This window comes from Phoenix dactylifera, chromosome 3 (assembly GCF_051530095.1).
Source record: "Phoenix dactylifera cultivar Ajwa chromosome 3, Ajwa_hap1_PhDact_Kaust_v1.1, whole genome shotgun sequence".
NCBI classification, from domain to species: Eukaryota; Viridiplantae; Streptophyta; class Magnoliopsida; order Arecales; family Arecaceae; genus Phoenix; species Phoenix dactylifera.
This window is the reverse complement of record NC_143192.1, coordinates 40491004-40507670: the sequence shown is the minus strand read 5'-3', so window position 1 is coordinate 40507670 and position 16667 is coordinate 40491004. Positions and strand designations below refer to the sequence as shown.

The window sequence follows — 16667 nt, the reverse complement described above, 5'->3', positions numbered from 1 at the left end:
TCTGGCACAGCCAGTCGAGGATTTCTTGTATGTTTTGCCCATTTTTTTTGTTTGTTTTTTTTTCCACTGTCATCCAGGATAGCCAGAAGAACCTCAAACCATAGAATGTTAAATTTAAAATCCAACAAAATATGAATTCTGTCCAAAAGCTTTTTTACAACAAAAACCGGAGGATGTAAAGAACAAATCAAATAACACATAATCCATAAAGAAAAAGGGCATAAAAACATAACTATTTATATAAAAGTGAAAAACTGGCAGCAAATGTGCAAAATTTAAACATATTTACCCACTAGCAGTTACAAAAATATCATTATTAAGTGTCCATGTTTCTGAAAACACATAAACAGCGACTTATATAAGCCTGGAGAAGCACCATGCAGTAGCTTATTTATTTTGCATCACTTGAGAGAGTTTTGCATATCAATCACGAAGTCTGGAGAAGCTCCATGCGGTACCTTATTTATTTTGCATCACTTGAGAGAGTTTTGAACATCAATCACGAAACGATACTTCACATCTCTTTTTACAAGCCTCTCAAGTGCCTCATTTATGTACTGAATGTTAATGAGTTCAATTTCTGGGTATACTTTGTTTTCTGCACAGAATTCCAGCATTGCTTGTGTCTGTTTGGTACCACCGGTCAAACTCCCAGCAATAGTTCTTGAAGCTACCAAAAGTAATTTATCATCAAATATGGCAAGAACTTGGAGCCAATATCAAAATTTCTTTCCTTGAAATAGAAAAAAAGACCACTAGAATGAAAAAATTCCTTTCAAGAATAAGAAGATACCATAGCTAAGACTTCCAGGATGCAGGCGGACTTCACTAGGAAAGCCCACTAGGACCAGTACTCCACCAACCTTCAGCAGTGACATGTAAGGATCAAAGAGGTGATCACCAGAAGCAGTGTCAATGATGAAGTCCAGGGATTTTGTCATGGACTGCAACAAAGACTACATTAGAAGCCAGCAGTGAGCAAAGCCATTTCCCAAAATTATCAGTAGTGTAGTAGTAGTGATCTCTACAGTATTTGATTACCTTCCTCATGACAAAAGTGTCTATGATTCTCGAGAAAAAAAAAATGAATGATTTAAGATAATTCTGTATATTTCTTTTCAAAATAAACAGAGGGTTTTCTCTCGCTCAAAAAAAAAAAAAAAAGAGGCTAATGATTTAAACAGAAGAATCCTAGTGTGAAACATAATTCCAAATTGAGACCACAAGCTCATCTTGGTGAATTGGTGGGGTTGTGCTACAGTACTAACTAAAAAACTATAAAGGAAAAAACAGGAAACTGTGATAATTTTGATAGCTTTAATTATCCAATAAAGTTTTGGGGACCATACAACAGAAATTTAAGTTACTTCACCACATATTCATAGAGAATGACGCACTTGATATTCAACCCTCCCAAAAACTCAAATAAGCAGCTTGAGCCACAAGAAGGTGTGTTAAAGATGTACGGCGATTTGTTTTTACCTCCATCTGCTCCTTGTCTGATGAGATCACAAATTTGTCTGCTCCAAGAAGTTTTAGTGCTGCTTCTTTCTTGGATTCACTTGTACTGAACACTGTTACTTTCAAACCAAAAGCTTTTCCAAACTTCACTGCCATGTGACCAAGGCCACCTAGCCCAATAACTCCAAGAGATTTGCCTGGTTGGTTCATCTTATGGCGCATCATGGGAGTGTACACTGTGATTCCAGCACACAGCAAAGGTGCTGCCATAGCTAATGGGAAGCCGTCAGGTATCCTGTAGCAGTACCTATCCACTCCCAACCAATAAAACAACATCAGCACATATGGCTAATGTGCAACTAAATATTTGCCATGCATTTGTTTAACTTGGACCTTTGAATTACAAAGTCACATCACTACCTAGTCAAGTGAATATACTAATGACATTTAACAGAAAGAAATCACACATGTCAGTAAGACAGTAAGGATTTTGTCCCCATGCATTACTGTAAGTAGCACACTTTTAGACTCTCGGTGGCAGAATTTCAAGCTGATAAAATTGTCTTTAGTTAACACGGCACCACTTGTACCGCACACTTAGTAAGTTCACTTATTAAATTTAACTGACTATCCATTTCAGGCCAACTTCAAAAGCCCAAAGATTTTCTAACACAAAAAAAAGGGTAAAAAAATGTCTTTATAAGATTTATGGAATCATAATCTCAGATGGAGATAAAAACAGAGAGAGACTGGTTAGTCTGAAAAACTAATTACAACCAATGAAAACCTTTAAATTTTACTCTAACTGCTTGGCATTTTCTTCGAGTACCCCTATAAGCACCTTTGCTAGTAAAAAAAATCTCTTTAGCAAGATTTGTGGAATCATAATCTCAGATGGAGAGAAAGAGAGACAGAGAAAGACTGATTATCTGAAAGATTACTTACAACTATAACCGAAACCTTTAAATTTTATTCTAATTGCTTGGGTTTTGCTTCAACTTCAAGCACCCCTATATGCTCCTTTTGCAAAATTATCATCCATATTAGCAATATTTCCCTTATCTTACACAACCCTTTGACACAGATTCAAGCACCACTCCATGTCACAACCTCCTCAGAGATAAATTGCACATGCATATAACATTTTATTTGTTGTCCATCACTTTGTCCACATTTGTCATAATGTTCATGCAGTGTCCAATACACTAGTTCCTCTCTTTATCCTTAGTTTTGCATCCTGATGAACTCATCGCTTTTACATGAGCACTTGCATCCAGCTCAAAGAATTTATATCAACATAGGTCTTTCCCTCAACTTTCTAAACCTTTTTAGCACAGATTCAAGCACCACTCAATTATCATAATCCCCTCAAATATTTATTGCATATGCCTATAACATCTTATAAGTTATCCATCATTTTGTCCTCATTTGGTGCAGTATCCAAACCTCTCCAAGATACTACTTCCTCAAGTCATCCATTTGGCATGGACAATTGGTCCAGCACAAAGAATGTGTTGAATTTGCTATGCATCAAGTTATGAAAATTTTCAGTTTTAGCTTTTAAAAAGTGGAGAAAAGTTGGACTCTTCCAAAAATAAGTCTGACCCACCATAATACCATTAGAAATGGGCTCTTGTTCCTTTTAGAAACTGATCAAGGATTAGAATAGCCTTGCAGAGGATTCATGTTTCTCATATTCTTGAATTAATTTGGAAGTTTGGATAAAAGTACATGTATATTGGAAGTATTTAACGAATAATATCTAGTTAAAATTACTTCCATTTCTATGGTTCCCCATATATCGTTTTTTCCACTTCTCGAGTCAAACCCTTGGATATGTGTTTGATCTAATTCCTGCATCCGTGGCCAAGCAAAACCAGCATTAGTTACAAACATTCCATCACATACGAATATCAAATTAGGTTTCATTTCATAACTTGAGCTTCTTACTCCCAACTTCTTCTATTGGGCTTAGGACCAGCATTGGTGGTGTTCTAGTCAATATCCAGGATATTTTATGTAAATTAACGCATGTAAATTTCCATCTATCTACCACAATGATGTCCTACAAAATCAATAGTTTGATACGTTCCATGCCTTACGGTTCTTGATGGTCAATATCTGAAAGCTAACCCCTAAGTGCCAGTTTAAAGACTTCCACAGTTGTTCACAATATTTCCTCTTACGTCTATGCTTGTCTCACTATCACGTGGAATGCTAGACTAGGATTTGACTGATCTCTTAAAGCAAATAAAGCAGCAGCAGATGTCTATAATCTATAAACTCATCCACAATTGATACAATGCCTAGAATTCCTTAGATGCACTCCTTTCTGATTATATTCCTACTCCTTTGTCACATATTCAAATTAATGCTTTCATGTATGCAATGCTCATCCTATACAGGAGGACCACCAATGCTCTATCAACCAGTGATTTAGTATCTGACATTTATCAGTTGTTGTTTTAGTTACAGTCCTATGAATTTTCTCTAATCTCTCAATGACATTCGAAGACCGCACAACATTCAAGAAAACCAGTTGGACTGATCTACCATGCCAAACTTCATTAATAAATCTTTGATACTACTCTGTTTTCTTGTATGACATATCCAAGATGACAGGACTGATATTCACAGAAAGTTCCATGTCAACATACTCATCCACCACAACTTATACTGCAATCTACATTCAGTTATACTGAATTAGTATCAGTGCTCTGCATAATTTCTTTTACATACTGCCCATTAAATAGATCATCTTGAAAACACAAGGACCATGAAACTTTTAAATAAGATCTAACATTTTTAAAACTCGTCAATAAAGTTGAAGAAGATGTATTCCAAGAGAAATAGATAATAACATTAGATTGTCAAGAAAGAAGACTTTAACTTATGGTCATTATTTGCCATGCTTTTGTATTATAATATAGTTAAAATCTATAACAGAAATGAAGAAATTTCAGCTGAGGATAAGTAACTTGCCTCTCCTTAACTATGATGTAGCTGGAATATCCCCCTTTCGTGATAGTGCCATCTGAATCAACGGCGTTGAAAGTGAAAGTTGATCCTTTTGAACAATGAACTTCTAGAAAATCATTACAGTACTCGCACTCTCCACATGAATCAACATACGTGCCAACACCAGCATGATCACCAACTTTGAAACCTTTAACACTGGAACCAACCTCTGTGACAATTCCAACAATCTCATGCCTGAAACATAGATAGCCAATATTAACACACAAATACATAATTTTGGAAAATATCTTATAATCTCGTAAAAAAATAAAACAAGTAACACATGTTGTTAAGTTTTTGAAATTGTTTCCTAATATTTAATCATTCTTTTTTGGAAACATAGAAATCATTTTCTAATATATATCGCAGTTTTCATCTTTTCTCTTATATGAAGACTATGTGAATCAGCAATACAGTTGCTCTACTTAAGTTAGTAGTGCATCGTATAAAATTAAATAGGAAAATCTGTTCTGCAATTCGTATACTACCATTATTTCAGACATCATATATACCTCCACTGATCTCTCTTCTTCCATTGAGTGAATCAAGATTGGCCTATTAAAGCTCAAGTGATGGAAGGCACATGGACAAGATGACATTTTCCTTGAGTATAAGTATGTATAACGGCTTCCTAAAAGGAAAAACACCATCCTTTTTATATTAAGTGCAATATGTTGTATATTGTGCTAGCTTTTTGCAGTGAGTACTTGCAGCTTATATTATATGGAATAAAAACTTCTTTTGATTTATAGTGCACATAAAAAACATTTTTGTGTTTGTAATCTCAAACCTAGGACCTTAACCAACATTAAAGTATGCTTCTAAACTTTCCAATTTTTTAATAATTTTCTAATCAGAAATTAAGTGCCCACTTTTTTCCTTGGGAGGAGGTCAGGACTCATGACTAGATGGTAACCAAGAGGTATCGTGATCTCTGAAGTATGCTAGCCTCACCTTGAACGTAGTTGTCCATGTCAATCCTATCAATCTAGGAATTAATCTCAATGGTTCACTGATTTTTCTGTCATGTCTTTCAAACTTCAATTTAGGATATATCACTGGATAATGGTTGACCTAAGCAAACTGATTATGCACTGACCTTTCATATCATACAACTAGTATCAAGACTCTCTACCAAATTGCTGAGATATATTAAATTTCTATCTAACATTCTGAGAAAGTTTATTTCTTGCATGCACATTTATTTTTAAAGTCTAAAAATTTAATCATGTCTCCTTATTCCAATATGATGAGAATCAGTCTGTACAGAAATAGTTGTTTCCCACAAACTTAACATAAGCAGTTCTTGCATTTACGGAAATTCCCATTGTCACAACAGCGGCAACAAAACTAAGCACATTCTCAACATTTCATTTTTGTAAAATGACAAAAGTTTGTATAACTTTCTAAAATTCTAAGCTATAGTTTTAAACCAAAGATGCAGGATCCACCATGAAAAACATGTAGTGCATTAGTAGCGCAAATTTCTCTTTTTTTCCCGCGTGTGTATGCTTAAGAATCTACTTCACACTTAAGCATTCATGAACTATTCATTTGGGATGTTATCTATACCAAGATTAGTCGAACCGTGCTAAACTGGCAAGTTCGGGACATACCGAATTAGATCGATCGGTTATCAGCATAGTTCAAGCCTCCCTTTTGATTCAAAATAGAAAATTGCTTGACTCATCCCTCTTCATCTCATTTTCCCCTCCACCGTTTCGAAACCCTAACCCCAAAATCCCTCCACCCCTGGCTGGTTTGACGACGACGACAACAATGACGATGAGGTCCTTGGCTAGGTAAGTTGCTCTCTCCCTCTCTCTCTCTCACACACACACACTAGATCCAAGCCTCTCTTTCTCTCCTCCTCCCTCCCCCTCACTCTCCCTCCCTTCCTCCCTCACCTCCCTCCCTCTCTCTCACCGGATTCGAGCCCATCTCTCTCTCTCTTCCTCTCTCTCCTCCCTCTTCGGCTCTCTATTTTGGTACACCCAAGAATGGCATGGTACAGACCCATAACATGCTAAATAATTGCCAACTAATAAGACCTTCAGTACTGGTTCGGTGAACCTTGATCTATACAAATCATCTAGTTTATTTCTAAGCCTTTTCAATAGCTAAATTACAATGCCAAACTGCTCCTGAACTATACCCCCCATCCTCATCTAGCTGGCCTATTCAAACTGTATGCAACATAAAATCATTCCCCTGGTAATTTCTAATTCCTATTCGAGGACACTTCAATTACATGTAATACAGGCCAACATAAGTGTATATGTTGTGATATTGCCAAACTACTTTAATGTTCCATTTATCTCATTCGTTTGCATTTATACTCGTTTTTCAAAATTCATTTTACAAAAACAAGAGAAATTTTTTATCAAACTATACCTACCAACTTTGAAGCTCTAGGTTGACATCTATTCATAATTCTTTTATCAGAATTGCTGGACTGACTGCATCACCTAGGAGTGTTAGTAGGCCTGAACTGTGTTAGGGCTCGTAGGTCAGGCCTCATTCAAGTAGGGTCAGGGATGCAAAGAATCAGGCTCTAAAGTGGATCAAGCCAGACCTTGTTAGCCTCATATCAATTCAGACCTGCTACGGACCAGCAAGGCCAGACCAAAATTAGCTTTTAACTTGCAACTCTACTTGGGAGATTCATATCTTCCTTACAAAGTTTTTTTTTGTTTTCTTTCCTTATAATTATACTTTTTCTTAGTTTAGAGGAAGGCTTGCTCTATAATTTCTCTAAACTTCATACGCACAATCTCGTTATGCATATTTGGTGTTTTAGATATCATAGGTTCTTGTCTAATGCTAGGAAGAAACTCAATCAAAATATATTCTCAGAATATTTGTAAATGTATTGATGCATTATGCAAATGCCATATAGATGAGATACTGCTTCCTGGTTGGTTGTTGGAACTATAATTATATATATATATATATTTGTGTGTATACCAAAAGTATGCCTCTCTCTCTCTCTCTCTCTCTCTCTCTCGCAGATACGCACACAGACAAAGAGATGTTGAATTTTGGATGAAAGATTTAATGATTTAAAAATCAATTGTAGGTCACCCAAATTGGAGATCATTATATCCAATTTCACATTGATATGTCATTCTATATCAGTATAGTTAACTTTCACAATATTAACATTGTGAGGTGATTTAAGGATTAAATTAACATTAAATAATTGAATGTAACATATTTCTTTAGCATTTTTATTGGTTTTATCAATTTTTATGATTTTTTATATTTTTAGTTTTCAGCCTGAAAACATCAAAACCATAACTCTGAATATTACAAACAATATAATATGCTATAAAATTATATAAAATATGATTTCTTGGTCTTTTTTTCCCTTATTTACCTAATATTTTTTCTATTATTTTTCTAAGTTTCTTGCGTTTGAAGCTCCAGCTAAAATTGTTGACTTGAAACTTGGTAGGCCCAACCAAACCAGAATGAAGTATCTAAGCATACATTTTCGTCATTGCAAGTATTTGAATTTACCTTGACAGAAAGTAAAGAGGAAATGTCAAACATGCTTCTTCTGATGACTACTTCATAGGAAGATACATACATCTTGGCAATATTTTTTCTTTGATAAAATAGATAGGTTCATGTTCATACAAATACCCTGTGGCCACCTTTTGTCCTATTAATTAGAGATAAGAACACTAGTCCACTATTCCATGAATTTGTCTCACATATTTTAGGCAATTTTTAATCAACTTTTAGACCACTTCTTAGGCAACAAATTTTTTCCTCCAAAATTTTCTTTTAAGTCAAAATTGGATCATCAAGCGGTATTAGCATATCAATTGTCAAAATCTTGTTCATGATAGAATTGAACAGGTATCTTTAATAGCATTAGAAAAATATGTATTCTTAAAACGTCCGTCAAGATATCTTTCTAGTTCTATTAGCATACTTTTTTGCTAGGACCAGCAAATTTCACATGTGGCATTATGATAGTAAAATTTGAAGCAGATAATTCACTCATTACTAATACAGTTTTTGGCAAATGAAAACTATGCAATATAGTTGAGTAAACGAAAACATACCCAGGCACCAATGGGTACTTTGAGTCACCAGCCATATTTCGAGTCCAAATGACATCAGCGTAACAAACTCCACAATGTGTTATTTTTATACGAACATCATCTCTTCTAACAACTCTGCATGACTTGGAGAGGAGATTAATAATGGTTCATGATAGTTTTGAGACAAGTATTTTACAATGATTGTCATACCTTAGAAAAGACTACCGATTAACATAATAAATCAAGAATCATCTAATTGATATAAATTAAGAACAGTTCTTATGCACATACAGAAGACTGAATAAGAAACATGATGAAATTAAGATAATTTTAAGCACCTTTACAATTATTATCCATGCATCCCGGATGCTTGATTCAAGAGTTAACATCCATTGGCCACAAAAATAGTATTTACAGATTTCAAAATCAAATAAAGAATACCAATTTACCTTGAAGCATAGACTTGGACAATCTTGGTTCTCATATTACTGGTTGGAAGATTGATAAAGCAACAAAGTATAACACACATATGCTATGATTCTGCATGACATAAATATTAATACAATTTTTCAGCAGAATCCAAATTAAGCTTGTAGTGTTATCTGGAACTTAGTTACCTGAGGTGGGTGCTGATGCAGGAGCAGATTTGGGTGCGGGTGCGGGGAAGTGGATCTCTTAAAACTATTTTGAATAAGGAATCATTTCAAAAGAGGGTACCAGGGATGAATTTCCAGAGAGATTCCGAAGCGAGTCCACCACCCGAAGTGAAGTTTCGTGCTGCTAAGATTTGGAAGAGTACATGGTAAATATATGACACCAAGGGAAAAAAATCATACGACTACAATTCGGCATGTAAAAACCAGGACCTGTCTGATTAATAACTATATTATATGGTTGAACAATTGCATACATCATATTGCATAATCTTACATGTCCATTTTTTAAGATGCCCATCCGAAATCAACAAGACAACTTCAGTCAAAAATAATGTGCAAATACAAGAATCTTGGATCTATCTTTTCTATTGTTAAGGGGGAAAAAAGAAAGAAGTCATGCGCTATAACAAGTGCACCTGCGGTTGAATCTGTAGGGTGAAAGAGTTCCAGAAGCATCTCTTGCAGCCCAAGCTAGACAATCTCCACTACCAATTTCAGTGCCCATTGCTAAGATATCTGCAACTATAAAAAAGGACCATGTAACATGCAGTGGATACCAGTATATGCACCAAGAATATTATTATTAAATTTTACTCAAGTAACAAATATTAAGATGTACACAATAAAAATTGTGTAACAGGCACACCAAGTCATGAGCATTTTCCTTCCATTGAGACAAAGATCATGCTTTATCTTAACCATTACCCAACAACTAAAGCAAAAAAGGCCTAAACAACTCCTGCGGTACAATTAATTTAGTTCCTTTTAATTGTAATTGAAAGTTCTCTCTTATATGAATTGAATATTCTTGTCAGGAAAAATGCTACATCGTATTGATTAGAGATGAACCAGGTTCATCTCTCTCTCTCTCTCTCATATGCGCGCGCAAACGCACAAACACAAAAGTAATAAAAACAAAATTGCTTGGGCATATAGTTGGAATGTTTAAGCGCCAAAATATAGAATGCAAGGTTAGATAGACATGGTAACACCATTTTTTTAAATTAAATGGGAGCCACGATCCCACCTCAATTTGCTAAAAAAAAATCACTGTCAATCATGTAAGGAAAGCAATTCTTAGATTGATCTTTCAGATTGGGATATAACAACTGCTCTGGAAATCTTGATACTGATGTAACAAACTATCTATCAGCGCACAACTAATACTTAGGGAAAGAATGCTCTGTTTAAACATATACCATATATCCGTGCCCCATAAGGTCAAGTATCTCATACTATCCGATAGAAGAACTCCAAACTTCCTACCCATTTTATTACTTCTAGGGTTTTTATCTTTTTAAATCTTGTGGGTATCCTGGACAACTTGTGGGGTTAAATACAAAGAATTGGCCCCCAAGTCCCCTCCTGGGAAGCATAAGATGAGAAATTGTAGATGATGATGAAAGAATGAGTCCAGCATAGATACTAATCGACCAGAACATGGCTCCGAAGAAATAAGAATTTCACCACCAAACAAAAATCAGGAACATAGATTGCAAACCATTAAAGAACATCGGATACAGTTAAAAACAAAATTCAGACTAGTAAAGAAGACAGAAATCGATGGTTAGATGCGGTTATCTTGGTGGAGGATTACGGTGGGGCGACTTGGCTCCGGTGCTGTGCTCCGGGTGACTGGTTTTTGTTCTCCTCCCTATCCTTCTGTGATCTCGATAGGATACTGACGGCAGCGGAATCTTTTTGCCCTTTTATTGGGAGGGTCGAAGGATCCTTCTAGTTCTATCGAGCTGTCGAGAACCGGATGGGGAGACGGTAAGGCTAAGCAAACTTCGAGCCAGAGGTAAGGATAAGGAAACTATGACCACAGCGAAGCATGGATGCAATTAGAACCGGGTAACCAGAAGAAAACGGGTTTTGTACAACAAAAAAAAAAAAACAAAAAAAAAAAGCGAAAAGGGTTGAGTCGAGCCATTAAGTACTCAACTTGATAGAGATTGATTTTTTAGAATTTCTAATCTCGTACACAAGCTTAACATGACAAGCTATCGATTACAATTTCATTTGGAGAGTTACACGGCGGCTGTATAATTGTGCCTGCATAAGAATTTTGTATTGCTTCAGCAATTTTTATGAAGAGATTGGGCAGTCCAATTTGTTTTCTACAGTGGTGTCATCAGTTCGAACTTGATTGTATTGCTTGTGATAGACTTCCTCCTCAAGTAACAGGAGTCCTTGAGAAAAATAATTTAATTTGATCTATTTCAAATTATTTTTGGATTGAATATTTTGGTCAATTGAGGTCCGGAGATGTCTGAACAATTAATAATAAAATTGTTTCGAATCATATTTTGTTAAGGGATTGGATTTGATTTGAGTTTGGTCCTGTTGGGGGGAATAAAGTTTCCCCCCAAATGACATAAATGCCCCTAAGAAGCCGTACAACCTCCGACCCCGGACAGCCGAAGTCAGCGTCCGACCTCGGAACGCTCGGCCACAAGACGACCGACCCCGAAACCTCCGACCTAAGAGAAACCCCGATGTCCGAGGACCGTACTCTAACACCCCTCCGGCATTTATTGCGCATGGCCGCTGTAATCTTCCGGCACACTCAACAATAAATGCGGATCTCCGGCTTACTCCACCATTAATGCGGATCTCCGGCTCACTCCATAATAAATGCGGATCTCCGACTTACTCCACAATAAATGCGCATGGCTCCTGACATCTACGGATCCCCAGCTCTCCACGGCAAATCGACCCAGCAGGGTCTAGTCGACTATGATAAGTCTCTGATCTCGGCCATACCGCCGACATCAGTGCAATGATTCGCCTGACCGAGCGCCGACCTGAACAACATGCCAAGCCGTACTACGGCCTCGCCCTGTTACATCACAGGTAAACCGACCCCCGCATATAAAAGGGAGCCTTGGCCTCTCAAGAGGGGATTGGAACATTCATACACCCAAAAATCACTGTTTATCTCCTTCTCCCCACTATTTGCCCCCTCCCTGACTTGAACGTCGGAGGGCCGGCGCCGGAGAACCCGGCCCCCGGTTCGTGTGCAGGCACCCGGACGGAGGACGCCGCCAGCCAACGGATCGCCGCCCCGCTGCGAGGACCTGCTGTTCCTTCTCTCCGACCGCCCCGGACGGAGGACGCCGCCCGCCGACAGACCGCCGCCCCGCCGTGAGGACTAACAGTCGCTCCCTCTCCTCGACCGAAGATTGCCCCCGGGTCCAATTTCCAGCAACAGTTGGCGCTAGAGGAAGGGCCCGAGTAGCAGTCATGAAGTTGAGAAGTAAGGGAGCCTCTAACGTCTCCCGGCGTCCCCCGCAAAGTCCTGGACACTCCGTCCAGAATTCTCCAACTCCGGCTGACCTAGCTCCTCAGGTCCAGCCGGAACAGTTCAATGCCCTGGCACAGCAAGTCCAGGCCCTGGCCGCCGCCGTTCAGGGCCTGCGGCGTGTGGAGGCTTTACCGGCACTTCCCCCGCAGGCCCAGGCCCCGCCGGAGTCTCCCCAACGGCCCGGTTCTCCCCAGCCAAAATTTGCATGGCTCCTCCAGAGCCAACAATGGAGAACGAGCTTCTCCCCGGAGAGAGTTACCGGGAGAAGGTTTCGACCGGAGATCCCAACTTTCTGAGGCGGAGTCAGCCCCGGATCACCGTGAGCTGGCGCAAACCACAGCGACAATCCCACGGGTGGGGGAGCTCGACCGAAAAGTCGAGCATCTGGAGCGCCAGATTGCGGCACTCCACAGCAAGAAGGCAAGACAGGAAGGGGACTTTGAGTTCACTACCAAGTCCCCCTTCTCCCGCCAGATCGAGGACGAGCCAGTTCCCGCGAGGTTCAAAATGCCTCAGGTGGAGCCCTACAGCGGAATCACCGACCCCCTCGACCACTTGGAGAGTTATCGGGCCCTCATGGCCCTACAAGGGTCCTCGGAGGCCATACTCTGCAAGGCCTTCCCAGCAACCCTCCGAGGGACCGCTCGGCTTTGGTTCTCTGGTCTGAAGCCGAACACGGTGTCCTCTTTTGAGCAGCTCGGCAGGCAGTTCGCCACCAACTTTGCTGCCAGCCGGCGCCAGCGACGGACATCAGACTCCCTCCTGGACATCAAGCAGAAGGAGGGGGAGTCCCTCAAAGAGTACCTGGACCGCTTTACCGCCGCCACATGGGAGGTTCGCGAGCTAGACCAGTCGATAGCCATGTCGGCTCTGAAGACTGGGGTCCGCTCCTACCGATTCCTCTTCTCCATCGAGAAGAGCTTCCCGGCCGACTTCACCGAAATGCTGGCCCGAGCCCGGAAGTACGCCAAGGCCGAGGAGGCAGTCGCCTCCAGGCGGGGGGCAATCGAGCCCACCTCGAAGAAGCGGAAGAAGCGCCGCGAGGAGCGCGGTCGACAAAGGAGCCGGTCTCCCCGCCGAGAGAAGAATCTCCCCAGACTGAGGAGCCCGCCCCGTCAGCAGGGGCGACCTCAGCAGAGGACACCTCCTCATCCGAGGTCTCCACCACGGCCCCGGACGTACCAGGCGAGGTACGAGAACTATACACCCGTCAATGCTCCTCGGGCCGAGATCCTGATGGAAATTGAGGGTCGGGACTTCTTCCGACCCCCGCCTCCTATGCGAGACACGGGATTTCCCCGAAATTCCAGGAAGTACTGCCGCTTCCACCGAGATCGCGGGCACGACACGGAGGACTGCTTCCAACTCCGGGACGAGATAGAAGCGCTCATCAGACGGGGAGTACTCAACCGGTTCGTGAGGAACCGACATGAGGAAAGGAGGCCGGCGGAGAATGTCGCACCAACCGAAAATCCTGGCGGCAACAGGCCTATCGCCGGCACCATCAACATGATTGGGCGGACCTCGGCAGGAACAGCCGCCCAGGGAGCACCCCCGAAGCGCCCACGCACTGATGAAGTCATCTCGTTCTCGGACGAGGACTTAGAAGGGGTCGAGACCTCTCACGATGACGCTGTGGTCATCTCAATGATTGTAAATAGGTTTGATGTAAAGCGTGTCCTAGTTGACAATAGAAGCTCAGCCAACATTTTGTACTACCATGCCTACCAAAAAATGGGGTTGACAGAAGGACACCTCCGGAGAATCAATGCCCCGCTGGTCGGGTTTACCGGAGATGCGGTCCCGGTTGAAGGTGAGGCTAGCTTCCTTGTCACAGTTGGCCTCGCCCCCCGGGAGAGCACTGTGAGGATGGACTTCCTGGTGGTCCGTCTGCCCTCGGTCTACAACGCCATCCTTGGGCGCCCAGGGTTAAACGCCCTTCGAGCCGTGGTTTCAACTCGCCATTTGCTCATGCGGTTCCCCACCGGCCAAGGAGTGGGCGAGGTCCGCGGAGACCAACTGGTCGCCAAGCAATGCTACATGGCGGCCCATACAGTAAAGCAACCAGCCGAGGCACCAGACCGCCCGATGGGCCCTTCACTGCCCATAGAAACCCTCGATGCGAGGGACACCCTCTGGAAGAAGCAAGTAGAGCCCGGTGAGCTCCTTATTCAAATCCCACTACAAGAAAATTTTTCCGAGCTAACCGTGCAGGTTGGCTCCGGCCTCGGCGCCCATGAGAGGAATCGCCTCGTCAGCTTCCTGCGGGACAACGCTGACGTCTTCGCCTGGTCGCCCGCGGACGTGCCAGGAATTGACCCCGAGGTCATGGTCCACCGACTCCAGGTGAGGCCAACCAGCAGGCCTGTAAAGCAGAAGAAAAGAGGCTCCGCCCCTGAGCGACAACGAGCTGCGGCCGAGGAGGTGGACAAACTCCTCGGAGCCGGCTTCATCCGGGAGGTCTCCTACCCGGATTGGCTCGCCAACGTAGTCCTCGTAAAGAAGGCCAACGGAAAATGGCGTATGTGTGTGGACTACACCGACCTGAACAAGGCCTGCCCAAAAGACAGCTTCCCTCTCCCGAGCATCGACCAGCTCGTCGACTCCACTTCAGGACACCAACTGCTAACTTTTATGGACGCCTTTTCAGGATACAACCAAATCCGAATGGCGCCAGAAGACGAGGAGAAGACGGCCTTCATCACCGACAAGGGCACCTACTGCTACAAGGTGATGCCCTTTGGCCTGAAAAACGCTGGGGCCACCTATCAGAGACTGGTCAGCCAAATCTTTAAAGACCAGATCGGCCGGAACATGGAAGTCTATGTGGACGACATGCTGGTAAAGAGCCAAGCGGCGGAACACCACATAGCCGATCTCAACGAGACATTCGCCAAGCTCAGAAAATACCAAATGAAACTCAATCCGGCGAAGTGCGCGTTCGGAGTCACCTCGGGCAAGTTCCTGGGTTTCATAGTGACCCAACGCGGAATTGAAGCCAACCCGGAGAAAATCCGGGCACTGCAAGAGATGTCGCCTCCAAAGACAGTTAAGGAGGTGCAGCGGCTCGCGGGGCGGGTAGCCGCCCTGGGAAGGTTTGTTTCTCGATCAGCCGAGCGTTGCCTCCCCTTCTTCAAGAGCCTCAAACGGCCGAAAGACTTCCGGTGGACAGAAGAATGCCAGCAAGCCTTTGAAGAGCTTCGGAGCCTTCTGGCCTCTCCCCCGCTGCTCACCAAGCCCCAGAAGGGCGAAATTCTTTACTTATATCTGGCCGTCTCCCCAGCTGCAGTAAGCTCGGTCCTCGTCCGGGAAGAAGACAAGCTCCAAAAGCCGGTCTATTACACCAGCCGGGTTCTCAGGGATGCTGAGACCCGATATTCTAAACTTGAGAAGACCATCTTCGCTCTCATCATCTCGGCTCGGAGACTCAGACCTTACTTCCAAGCCCACACGATAGCTATATTAACCGACCAGCCTATGAAGCAGATATTGCAGAGGTCGGATCGTGCGGGGAGGATCGCCAAATGGGCGGTCGAGCTCGGGGAATTCGACCTAGAATATCGGCCCAGGCCGGCTATCAAAGCTCAGATACTCGCCGACTTCATCGTGGAGTGCACCCTTCCGGACGACCCCGAGCCGCCATCTGAGTCCGTGGAGGAGACCCCGAAGCAGCCATGGGTCCTGCACTCGGATGGGTCTTCGACCCCGGGGGGCAGCGGGGCCGGACTTATCCTCACCAGTCCAGATGGAGTGGTGGCCGAGCAAGCTCTGCGCCTCGAGTTCCCGGCCTCGAACAATGAGGCCGAGTATGAGGCTCTCATCGCCGGGCTCAAGCTGGCGAAAGAACTAAAAGTGGGAGACCTGACGGCCTTCAGCGACTCCCAGCTGGTGGTGAACCAGGTCCAAGGAGATTTTGAAGCTAAAGAGCCATCCATGCAAAAGTATCTCCAAAAGGTGCGGGAACTCACATCTGCCCTGAATTCTTTCAATATTCAGTATATTCCCAGAGCGGAAAACCTCAGGGCAGGGCAGACCAGCTATCCAAACTGGCCACCTCCCGCATGAGCGAGCTTCCCAAGGGAACAGCGCTCGAGTATCTTCGGGTCCCCAGCACGGAGGAACCCGAGCCCACTATGTGCATCGACTCCGAGCCAAGCTGGATCGACGGGC

At 42.7% G+C, this 16667-nt stretch overlaps 1 protein-coding gene across 15 annotated transcripts; it reads right to left on the bottom strand.

Moving 5' to 3' along the window:
• Positions 1-221: 221 nt before the first annotated feature.
• On the bottom strand, positions 222-10992 carry LOC103703526 (putative cinnamyl alcohol dehydrogenase 4). Of its 15 annotated transcripts, none has more exons than XM_017841892.4 (9): positions 10788-10992; positions 9607-9706; positions 9152-9311; positions 8984-9074; positions 8556-8669; positions 4444-4674; positions 1483-1768; positions 794-956; positions 222-670 (listed from the first exon to the last, which is right to left on the bottom strand). In XM_017841892.4, the coding sequence occupies exons 4-9, from the start codon at positions 9061-9063 to the stop codon at positions 474-476; spliced, it is 1071 nt and encodes a 356-aa protein (XP_017697381.2). In that variant the 5' UTR covers positions 9064-9074; positions 9152-9311; positions 9607-9706; positions 10788-10992; the 3' UTR covers positions 222-473. The 15 variants fall into 15 exon arrangements, with proteins under 15 accessions (XP_017697381.2, XP_088574530.2, XP_088574526.2 ...); XM_088718404.2 differs by having other exon boundaries at positions 794-944; positions 9152-9314; positions 9607-9712; positions 10788-10988; XM_088718400.2 differs by having other exon boundaries at positions 794-944; positions 9152-9314; positions 10788-10988.
• Between the last annotated feature and the right edge of the window lie 5675 nt (positions 10993-16667).